This window comes from Lygodium microphyllum, chromosome 14 (genome assembly GCF_053477565.2).
Source record: "Lygodium microphyllum isolate KBCC chromosome 14, Lygodium_microphyllum_v1.1.10, whole genome shotgun sequence".
Taxonomy (NCBI): Eukaryota; Viridiplantae; Streptophyta; class Polypodiopsida; order Schizaeales; family Lygodiaceae; genus Lygodium; species Lygodium microphyllum.
This window is the reverse complement of record NC_141148.1, coordinates 111939845-111952199: the sequence shown is the minus strand read 5'-3', so window position 1 is coordinate 111952199 and position 12355 is coordinate 111939845. Positions and strand designations below refer to the sequence as shown.

Genomic DNA, 12355 nt, shown 5'->3' with positions numbered 1-12355 from the left:
AAGCGCCAATACGAACGCTGGATACCTGAAATAAAGGATTTCGACGAATAAAAATGTCACGCACCGCAAAGGGAAAGCCGATGAGGCACGCCGCCGACAAAGTTAACGGCGGGTTCTGAGTAATGACAGCGGCGACAGCCACGCGGCCGTCCACGTGTCGGCGCCCGGGCCCATGCTGTATTCAATCACGTGCTGCAAACAGCATATTTATGAATGCGAGGCAGAGTCTGTATCGGAGTGCCAGCTAGGCAGCGGTGATCGGGAGGACAGGCTACAGCGGCACAGCCTGCGTCTAGTCCCAGCGCTCTTAGTATCAATGTTTCTCTCAGACTCCGCCTCTCGATAAAAGATATTTATAAAAATTAAAATAACAGCGACTGGGAGAGAAAGCAGAGAAATTTGTTAAAACCCATTTGCTGTCAGCGGGGTGACCAGGTTTACCTTTGGTTTCCAATGATTCAATCAACCCAATTCCCAAAAGCCGCTCAGAAATCATTGCGCTAGGCCCCAGTTACCAACCAGTAAGGACTCAGGAGGCCACCTGTAGTGTCTTACTGTACTTCGTTGTTGTTGTTGGGGACGATTAGGATCGATTCGAGACGACGAGATGTCGTATTATCAGCAATAATTAGGGACAAGCAGAAATAATTCCCAGTATCTAAGGAACAAAGAGAGCCAACACTCGCCGCACACACAGTCACACTGACAGCCTTCTGCTCCCCCACTCATTCTGCGCTTTAATCTCAGTTATCATTCATCTCTGCTCCCTCTGGACGTCATATATATATATATATATATATCTTCTTTATGTATAGATCACATACATAGCTTACAATTCATCTCTGTCTGAGCTCGACATAGATACACAGCTCACGATTCATGATCTCTCTCTGCGCTCGACATAGATACGCAGCAAACAATTCGCCCAGTATTGATACAGTACAGACCCAGACAGTATCAGTCTCCCCATTGGTGTTGTGATCCCCGCCATGATGTTATCAGTAGAGGTTGCTGCAGTTATCCGTGCCTTGATGATCATGGTGATGATGATATTGGTAATCCTTTGTTGGAGGTTCGGTATGATGTGCGTGGTGAGACCCTGGCTTATCTCCCGACGACTGCAGCAGCAGAATATCAAAGGCCTCAGCTATCGCTTCCACCATGGCAACATCCCCGAGTACACCGCCCTTTATGAATTGGCTAAGTCCGCTCCCATGCCCACCATCTCCCATGATATTGTCCCACGGGTGATGCCTCACTATGCCGAGTGGTCTAAACTGTACGGTAAGCATCTCAGTTGGTCCTATCTTGTAGGCAGTGTATTAATAAGCTACCAATATGCCTCAACATACTAAAGTAACCTAAACTTTATGATAAGCATCTCTTTGTGTATGGAATCATGCTTCACTATCATACTAAAATGCTCTAAACTCTATGGTCTGCATCTCAATATACAAATTCATGCTTCGCTACGTTATGTTGTCTAAAGTCTACGGTCTTAAGCATCTTGATTATCCCTATGTTTATCAATACAACACCTGCCCCACAATATTGAGGCGATCTCACAACTCGTTGACAAACATATTTTATGCCATGCTAAAATGGTCTATCATGTGTTGTCGGCCACTCAAAGAGCCCCATTGTATTAATAAACTACCATGCTTCATAAAGTGACCTATTTAACCTTATGGTAATCATCATCTAGGTCTATAATGAACCTTATGCTAAAATGTTCTAAACTTCATGGTATGCATCTTGTAGAGTATTATACTAATTACATGATGGCTCTCTATGCTAATCAATGATTCAGGTAAACATGATATCAATTATTGTTATGAGTTGTTCTTTGGAGTAGTGGTATTATAAAAGTTGGTATATTGAGTGTCTTACAAAGGTTGGAGATCATCTAAATGATACACATACATTGTTTGAATGTTTGTTTAATGGTGTTTTGCCATTAAAGTAGTTCTTTGAGTGTTTCATCACACAATGAAGAAATCACTCTTGAAGTATGTTGTAGTAAAAGGGAGGTGAAAGGTGAAGAATTACAAATAGTTGTTAAAATTAAGGTAGTTGATTTTGCTTCTTTGTATTCTTATGGTTTTCATGCTTTGAGCAGGAGAGGAGTTCTATCATTGGTATGGTTGGATAGCTAGGTTGTTTGTGCTTACACCCGATCTTATAAAACAAGTATTGAATGACAAATCATGGGACTATTTCAAGCAATCTGCTAGACCAGAACATGTGGATCTCCTAGGTCAGAGCCTCCCTTCACTAAATGGGGACATGTGGGAAGCTCATCGTAAGGTGGCAAATCATGCCTTCCGGCTTGACAAGCTTCAGGTAGCACTTGAACTAAATAAAAGACCCATTGTGCTTCCAAAACACTTGTAAAATTAGTCACAATATGGTGCAAACTATACTTGTTGACCTAAAAAATTGTTGCCTGGTTATATATGTCTCCACCTTTTGATATAAGTAGTGTATACACATGCAATTTTTTCTTGAGGGTTTTTATGGGCCAGGGAAATATTTCTTTTGGTGTTTTGCAAAAGTGCACTCACATGCATCACATGTAGTATAGTTAAGTACTTGCTAAGGAAACCAAGTATGCATGTTGAATGTCAAGGATTGGATGTTTGATCTCTATGTAACTAGAATCATTTAATTCATTCGCTACAAATTTTTTCTTCAAGTCGAAGATACATGTGAGAAGTACAATGATACAGTCTTGAAGTTGTTTATGTTTTGTGTAGAGATTGAAAATAGTTATGACATTACTACTTTTTTCTTACATTATAAATTTATACAAGTATACTAAAATACCATATTAGAGAATTCGGGAGTGTCCTAAGTTTCACTTTCAAATAAGGAGTAAAGATTTGACCAAGTGGTTAAATCTTAACCCCATATTTGAGTGTGGGACGTGCAGGGATTACTTATACAGTATTTAAGAAAAATTTCACCTTCAAGTAAGGGGATAAGATTTAACCATGTGTCCAAATATTAATCACATTAGGAATTCCCAAATTTCTAAATATGTGGCTCTAAGTGAAACATACATGTCCTTAAGTACATAGTCTTTTTAACATAAAAGGGTTATATTTATGAAAATTGGCATTTAATGAAAGTTATATTATGCTAGGTCATGGTTCCTCCTATACTAGATATTGTCCACACCTTATTTGACAAATGGGAAAGATCATGCTATAATAGCCCCTCAAGCAGAGCAGAAGTAGAGGTCAATGCGGAATATGTTGAGTTAGCGGCTGATATTATTTCTTGCACAACCTTTGGTGATGATGGTTATACCCAAGGCAAGAAAGTATTTGATATGCAAAGGCAACAAGAGGCTCTCATACTAAAGTTTGATCAAGCTGCATACATACCAGGGAGCAGGCAAGCCAAAGACTATTATTACTTAATGTTTTACATTAGAAGTTTTTAATGGATTAGTGCATGTAGCTTGAATCTCAATGCCTTTTACTATGCATGCAGGTTCTTGCCCACATGTAAAAATCGCTTACGATGGCGGCTTGATAGGCAAGTGCAAAAGGAGCTTCATAAGATTGTGAAAGATAGGAAGACATTAATTGAGGCAATTCAAGACCAAGGAAACGCACATAAGGGAGACTTGTTAAGTCTCATGCTCATGGCTAACCACAAGAAACAAATTAGAAGTAATGGTGATGAAAAGTCTTATATTTCCAAAGGATGTGTGGCACCAATTTTGAGTGAACAAGATGTTGTGAATGAGTGTAAGGCCTTTCTCTTTGCTGGCCATGAGCCATCTTCTAGCTTGCTCACATGGACAACAATGTTGCTTGCACATCACACCAAGTGGCAGGCCAAAGCACGTGCTGAAGTTTTGCAAGTGTGCAGAAACATGCCCCTAGCAGAGGCTGTGGCATTGGGTCAACTTAAAGATGTACGTATTAACCTAACTTTTTGCATATTTTAATTCTTGAGAAGTGAGTCGATGGTCCTATTTTTCTTGTAAAATTTAGAGGTTATAGAAATGAGTGTTAGAGTTGAGAAACTTTTGCGATTCATGTCTCATTAAAAAACTGCATTATTTTTACACTCTTGCATATGCATTATGGAGCCTCATATCTATCACTCACCTAAAATGGATACCTCTTTCTCCCATTTTCCTTTATAAGATCATTCTTTCACTACCTTAGGCATTGTTCTTTTTCTTACACACCCTTACTTTTAGGATTTGGTTAAGGCTTCACCCTTATGTACACAATGTGCAGGCTTTGATGGGTATATTTCTAAGTAATAATGCATATGTACATTCAATGGGTAATTAAGAAAACCCTTACATATAAATTCCCATATGTAAACCAACTCCTTTATCATTCTACCTGAGGCTTATGCTGATTTTCAAAGGATGGACTAAGTGCATGTCACATTTAACAAGAGTGTCACTAACTTCCAAATTAAATTTTTCATTTATTTTATACGGGGAACATGTGCACTAGAATCCTTGGGGATGTGTACACTAGAATCCTTGGGGAGACACACACAAAGTTGACTTGTTTTGAGTAGTTATTAATTGATGTGTGCTTCCTTTTCACATGTGGACTTAGTAATGACACGTCTTCGTACTTCTTGTGTGGTAAATGCAATAAAACAATCATGCATCAACCATAAATATGCTAGCATGACTCTTGCATTCAAAGAGAAACTCACTGCAATGAGTTGCGATAAAAGCAAAAAGCATATATAGTTTTGCTAGTACAATTATAGGACAAAGAACATAATAAATGCAACACTATTCACACCATGCATGTCTCCTAAACATCATGGATGTGTATTCTTCACACCATGCTTGCCTACCAAAAATTGTATATGTGTATTCTTCACTCAAATAGAGCACTCTTTTCTAAAAAGTCTAGTGGCAAATAAATTCAGATGTCAAAGTGAAGACCATATAATCATATATAACATGCCTATTTTTTACTCTTAGAATATACATGTAAGTGTTTGCTTGCCAAATGGAATCTTAATGAAAATCAATTGCCTCTTGACATCATGAAGTACTTAAGTTAAACAAAGTACTAAATAGTAAGTATTTTCTTTATTGTGGTTGTCTTTCCTTACTCAAATTGTCATAGGAACTTCTTCTATGTAAGCACTAATTAAATTTTAGATTGGTTGATATGTTAGATGTTGCAAGCCTTTATGACACAAACTAAGGAACAATCACCTTCTTTGATAGGAGGAAAGAAGAATATTAGAGTTTTTTGACTCATTGTGAAATGCAAATTATGTATGATGTTTTTAAACTTACAATAAATATTACCCTTAGGGTGAACTCTTTCTAATGGTAGAAGACCTACAAAGCATTAACCAAACTTGAATTATAAAATAGTTACATGTGCATGGTACACATGTGTGCTTGGATACCCAAAACAAATTTCATTTTGCATGTAAAATGAGATTCTTGACTACAAATTGGATATTAAAATTTTTTCTCTTGTGTTATTTTAGGTGACAATGATATTGTATGAGTCACTAAGGTTGTATCCACCGGTGGTGTCTCTGACAAGATATCTAAATAGGGAAATAAAGCTGGATCTACCAAAAGGGATGGCTTTATTGTTCCCAACACTTGTGATGCATCATAGAAAAGACATATGGGGAGATGACGCCGATGAGTTCAAGCCAGAAAGATTTGCAAGAGGGGTGGCTAGTGCAACAAAACATCCAATGGCCTTCATGCCTTTTGCTTTTGGTCCAAGGGTGTGCATTGGACAACAATTTGCTCTCTTGGAAGCCAAAATTGTCATTGCATCCTTATTGCAACGTTTCGAATTTCATATTTCGCCATCTTACAAGCATGCACCTATCCAACTCATCACTATTCAACCCCAACATGGGATGCAAATTATTCTCCATCCTCTTTGATCTATGTTCATCCCTACTAGTTAGCATGTAGAAAAAGGCAAAGATTGTGTTTGGTGTACATTTGAGTCACAACTCTTGTGCACAATTATAATTGATAGGAAAATACTATCTTTCATTATGAAACTTACCTTGTAAAGCCTATTGTGGCATAAAACGTTTACAAGTGTACTTTCTCTAGTCGAAGTCCATTAAAATTTTATATTGTACAATAGATTGTATCCATCCATTTATGTGATGGGTCTCATAATGGGAAGTTTTTCCATGAAGATTGGATAGTTACGTAGTATTGAACTTTAAAGCTCTAGCTATTGTTAATCATGAATAGATGAAATGATGCTCATTGAGACCCTTTTCAGTTTGAATGTGGATTTAAGACTTCTAAATTGTATCCATCCATTTATGTAATGGGTCTCATAATGTGAATTTTTTCCATGAAGATTGGATAGTTAGGTATGGAACTTTAAAGATCTTGCTATTCTGAATCATGAACACATGAAATGATGTTCATTGAGAGCCTTTTCAATTTGAATGTGGATTTAAGACTTCTAACTAAGTCGAGATCTGAAAGATAATAGTTATATATGATTTGTGAGTTGCAATAAATACAATGAAAAATAAAAATGATAAAATATTTAAAAGCTTCAAACATAGAGATGTCACTCAGACATTCTCTAATAATAAAGGAATCTACAACACAATAACTTGTTATGCTATAAGATTGTCTTTTTGGCATTTTCAATTGCTTGAATTACATAGTTTCCCACTCTAGAGGCAAGCAAACTGCAACATTGACTCTGATATGCAAGTGTATTCATATAAAATTAAGTTTTCATTTTTTTTTCTTCATGTCATTTCAACTCTATTACTTGATCAAATTTGGACAAATATTATTCAACATATTGATCAATCAAACTACGAAAAATTGGAGTACCTCTATGAACTAATGTGTTAGAAATTAAAAAGCCATCAAATTATGTTGTGCAATATAGAAGATAACATGTAGATTTTCATCATCAACATTTTGAAAATCAATAATTGAAGTTGAGGAATGCACATACATTATGATGCCAAAAAATTTGTGTTGTGGCACATATTATCATTCCTAATGCAATTGATTTGGTATCTTTGGTCTTTTAGTAACGAAGCCCTGAACATCATTTTCTAGTTGTGGTGTATAACACATATCTAAGTTTGGAAAAACTAACCAATGCTTGAGTTGTCCATAAGGGAATAAATGACTAGCCATAGTCCATATGACCATTGGTAACATTATTTATTATTTCTACCAAAAAGGTAAGACACAAGCATAGTCTACCCCTAAGTGAGCAAAATACATTGATGTTAACAAAGATCAATATTTAAACACTTACATGGAAATATTTGATTAAATATCATCATTTATTAAGATATTTTGGTACTTATTTTGTTGTATTTGATAGATTTTTGTTGGTTATTTTTTCTAAATACTAAATGAGATGGTTACAATTATTACATATTAGGTATAGAGATCTTCTATGTCTTCTTCTAGACTCCTTTTCCATTCCATGCTTCAACTATTTATAATTGCATTTCCTTTATTACTTTTACTTTTTGAAAGGAACAAAATGTTTGCTTAGGTTACATTCTCTACTCTTTACTTGCTCTCCTCATATATGGTAGGACCATACCCAAGATTTGGATCCTTTTCTTCCATTTTTAGGATCTTGTATTTCTCATTATCTTTTGTTTCTACAAGTCCACAATATCATATGTGGATTTGACATTTTTCTGTGAGTCTAGATGGTTTGTAGTGGCTAAGAGTAGGATTTGAGGATGGTCATGTTACTCATTATGTGAGATCACAATTAGAATTTCATGTTATAAGGGTGGGAGAATCTAATTATTAGTTTGCTTTGCAATAAGTGTGAGATGACTTTTCACATGCATAATCAAGCCCTTAATTTTTCTCAAAGTTTAGAAGAAAGGTATTAATGTGAAGGAGATGATATGGAAAGCCTATTTTTAGATGTTGCACTATTCCAATTTAAGAAGACCTTTTTTATTATCTTTTCAACCCTTTTTCTATTAAGACAAGGTGATATGACCCCATCAAATGGTGTCCTTTTGTTAGTAACAATTTTGTTAAATGGAGGGAATTTAATAAACATTTGGATTATCCATGTGCTATGGTTACCTATGTATAAATAGCTACTTGTGGTGACTGCGCTTGGGGGAGAACATGTTGGCCTCATGTCACATTATCTCTCAAGAAGAGGACTAGAGAGGAGAGAGAATAGTGCAAAAGAGAGAGAAAAGAGGAGAGAGAAAGACTAGAAAGATAAGAGAGAGGTAAAGAAAGCCATGGAAGATGAGAGAAGAAGGTTGGAGATGAAAGAGGAGTTTGTCTTATTGTTTGAAATTGATAATGATTGAATGACCTCTTACAACTTATATAGTTGTGCCATCTTGAGAGCAAGTATTTATTAACATATATTTAAAATGTATATCATCTTATTCCTATTTTCTCCTCTTCACTTCTTAGATTCCTGTGAAGCATGAAAACTAACATCATTATATCAATCTATGGCAATAAATTTTTTATGCATGATGATAAATGATTATTTCAATGTGTGACACTAAGTGTATGATGTCGTCTTTTCATTGCAGTAGTATAAGCCTCCAAGTGTTTTGGGTTTTTAGACCAAGGATTGAAGAAGGGCTCTAGAAGGGGAAGCATGTTTCTACATGGTTTACTATCTAGCATGTTGGAGCTTTTTCTACTTTTATATGGGGAAGACAATGCTTACCAATCTTATGCCATGCCATATTCTTTGCACTTTATTTTTATTTCATGTTCTTTTCTTTCTCTTCTTTGTAGATATAGAGGTACTACTGTGACTTTTTGGAAACTTCTATATCAATGAGATATCTTCACATATAGGATGCTTTATGCACTTGTTCTTATCTTGTAATACACAAAGAGAAATTCTATTTTTTGCAAAATGGAAAAATCAACAATAACATTAGTCGTCTAATCTATCATGGTGTAAAATACTTGAGTTACATTTATACTATCAAAATTCACAATGATTTTGACGTGAATTGAAGATGTTAATTTATGATTGATTTTTGTAATGATCTAATTGAAATATTTATGAAAGATTTGGCTTCTCATTATTGATTATTAAACAACAAACTTTAGAATCTAACAATGAACCTTTAGTAGATAATACTTGAATGGTATCTTTATCATTGAATCATCATTCCAATCTATTGCACAAGTTAATGGAACGTAGGTACTTTGAGTCAAGAAAAAACACAACATGCATTGTATATGGTTAGAGATGATTCTTTACACCCCCATATTTGCTCATAAAACATCACAATAATGCTCCTATAAATGTCACAAAGACCCAAAAGAATCCCATGTTACTATCCTACAATTAGAATATTCTCACACGCTTAGTCTTAATAATACAAGTGTCATGCAATAATCTATGCAAGATGAAATATACAATTATACAATAAGTGTATGAAATGTGCTCAAACAATCCAATACCATAAGTGTATGAAATGCACTCAAAAAATGTTGAACTAATCATTATGATAGTGCAAAATTGTTTATTTTACATTCCATGAATACATCTATACATATTGCAGTGTTGCTTTTCATGAGTGTGCATCTACACATATCGTAACGTTGATATACACACTCAAGGAATTGAGACTTATGGTCTCTTGCTACCTTGAATGAAAATATATCAAATGAATTTTGTACTACCAATCTATAGTTTCCATAGGAAGTTTGGAAAATTTTTCATTTCATGATGTCTTATGAATATTTCTAAAATTTTAAATGTTAGGGGCCATTCCTTGATTTTTCATTATTTATTTATGCTTTTTATATTTAATTTACATTTTAAAGAATTATTTAATATTTTTCTTCATATTTTCATAAATAATTTAAAATTGTAATAGATTGAGCCATGAAAGCATGAAATTAAAGAATAATATCATATTTCAACCATGTCTTATCATTTTCTCAAACTATTATTAAAACAAGTCTACTTACATGTAAGAATATAGTCTCTCCAGGGCCATTGATGCTTTTGATGGATACTAAAACACTTGAATAAGGCTTGAATATGCTAAAACACTTCAATCCATCAGCATCTTCTTAACTTCTTTGCTTCAAATTATTATGCTTAACCACCTCGCTTGTGCACATGAACACTCGTCATGTATGTGGAAAAGGAGAAGAAATAAAGAATAAAGTAGAGAGAAGAGAGTAATACTAAAAAGCCAAAATTCAAAACACTTTGAAATATTTTTCTTTGTAATACTTCAAAATACTTTGTAATATCATGCAAGATTGGTAGCATTGTGTTCCTCTCAACAAATAGGCTCAAGTTCTACATTCATTTGATGAATTTGGTTAAGAGTTAAGGGGACAAGATCATGGCCTTAGGTTGCATCACAACTTGAAGATGCAAATTATGAATTCCTCTTTCATTTTCTCTATGATTTTGTTTTTTTTCTTGTTTAATCTTTGTGCTTTTCACCCTCTGGTCATGTCCCTCCAATTCTTGCCCCCACTTTTTGACCAGTCAAGTGTCCCCCTCCCTTTTCCTTATAAAGTAGAGTGAAATACATTTTGCTGTAATGACAACTACCCACAATGAGAGCATATTATCCACTACTACCCACAATGCCAACTAGTGCTCTATCCTACCTTTGGATTTAAAATGCTCCATAAAATGCACTTTTTTGCCTAGTAAAACATGTCATCTTCATGTCTTTTCCCTTCACTTTAAACCTTGAATGAGTTGCATATTTTCATGGATATTTTAAAATGTTGTAAAAATGAATAAGAAATGGTTTGGAAAATATGCTCTCATTGTCTGGATAGGATGAACCAGGCTATGGAATCCATAAACTCATCTTGTTAAGACAAACACATCATGAAAGCAATCTAAGAGTAAAGAAAAGAAACCACAAGAATATAGAAGACAAATAACTCGACCCCAAGCACATGGATCGCAACCAAAACGTTGAAGCCAAGAATGAGAGTAATTAAAATGACGGGGATAACATAAAATAACTCCACTTCTGTCCTTAGTTGTAATGAAAAACCATCATTTTCAAAATTGATCACTACCCTATTGTAGGAGTTGGCATACTAGCTCTCCTTCACGCTAAAATGCTATTATTGCATGCGATGACTAAAACCCATGAATAACAGAATGAGAGAATAAGAGTCCTCTCTTGCATATCATGATATCGTAAATTCCTCCAAAAAGCAAAGCATATTTCCGAAACGCATAGCTTCTTCCCCAGAATATCCATCCATCCTCTTGAAAGCATTCACACAAAAAATATATATGTATATCTTATTATTTTCTTTGTCTAGTGATCATGAGCATAAGGCATCTTATAGGTAGGAAGGTGCATACTTATATTTTGACCATGTTGAAACCTTACTACAGTTCATCACAAAATCCATATAATGCCAATGTACTTGACTCAAAACCAATTATTAAAGCCATATAATGGATAAAGGGAGTCAACTCTCGGAGTGGAAGCACATAAGCAAAAGCAAGAGTCAACTCTCGGATAAAGGGAGTCAACTCTCGGAGTGAAAGAACATAAGCAAAAGCAAGAGTTATAGTGGAAGGAGCAAGAGCAAGAGAGAGAGAGACACATCACCATGTGTGACTGGCCTTCCCTTTATTCAAATGCCATTGAAAGATTAAAGAATGAAGTGACAATGATGGGAACCAACCACCTATAATATATAGGTGTATGGATAATATTATTATAGTAATACATGAGTAGCTAGGTATAGGTTTCTTGATGTGTTTTGTCTTCACATGCAAGATCGGATCCTTGGATAAGTAAATAGCACTCATAGAGTCCAAATACAGTGTAAGGACCACCAGATAGCCTAACCAAAGAGCCTCCTTGCCAGCCTCAGTGGCTACAATATACTTGACCTTGGTAGTAGAGAGGGCCAAGTATTTCTACACCCTAGACATCCAAGAAGTAGTGCCACTACAAGGGAACATGGGTATTAACGACGAGCATTTTCAACACAAATTAGCGAAGCAAATAACGACGGTACTCTGAGAAAAAAAAAGTGGTTGAAACTTGAGCACAACATTTTGCTGCAAAGAGTTTGAGAGAGAGCGAAAGAGATCCTGGCTTTGGGAGGGAGAGGGAGAGGAAGAGAGAAAGAGAGAAAGACAAAGAAGGAGGTCTTCACCGTCGCCACTGCTATTCGCAAAGAAGAGGAGCAAGTGAAAAAAGGAAAAAGAGAGGCTATCACGAAGAGGAGACGAAGAATCCATCCTCCAGCCTTTGCGATGAGTACATTGCCTCCTCTTGGTTTGTTCTTGTTCTTTCTTCTTTTCTTTTGGTTGTTTTTCTTAAGAATGAGGTGCATTGAGGGAGGAAGAGAGGA

At 35.4% G+C, this 12355-nt stretch overlaps 1 protein-coding gene across 1 annotated transcript; it reads left to right on the top strand.

Moving 5' to 3' along the window:
* Nucleotides 1-336: 336 nt before the first annotated feature.
* On the top strand, nt 337-6182 carry LOC148025998 (cytochrome P450 734A1-like). The gene is made up of 5 exons (XM_087693233.1): nt 337-1284; nt 2120-2343; nt 3146-3399; nt 3499-3928; nt 5500-6182. The coding sequence occupies exons 1-5, from the start codon at nt 990-992 to the stop codon at nt 5914-5916; spliced, it is 1620 nt and encodes a 539-aa protein (XP_087549359.1). The 5' UTR covers nt 337-989; the 3' UTR covers nt 5917-6182.
* The last annotated feature ends 6173 nt before the right edge of the window (nt 6183-12355 follow it).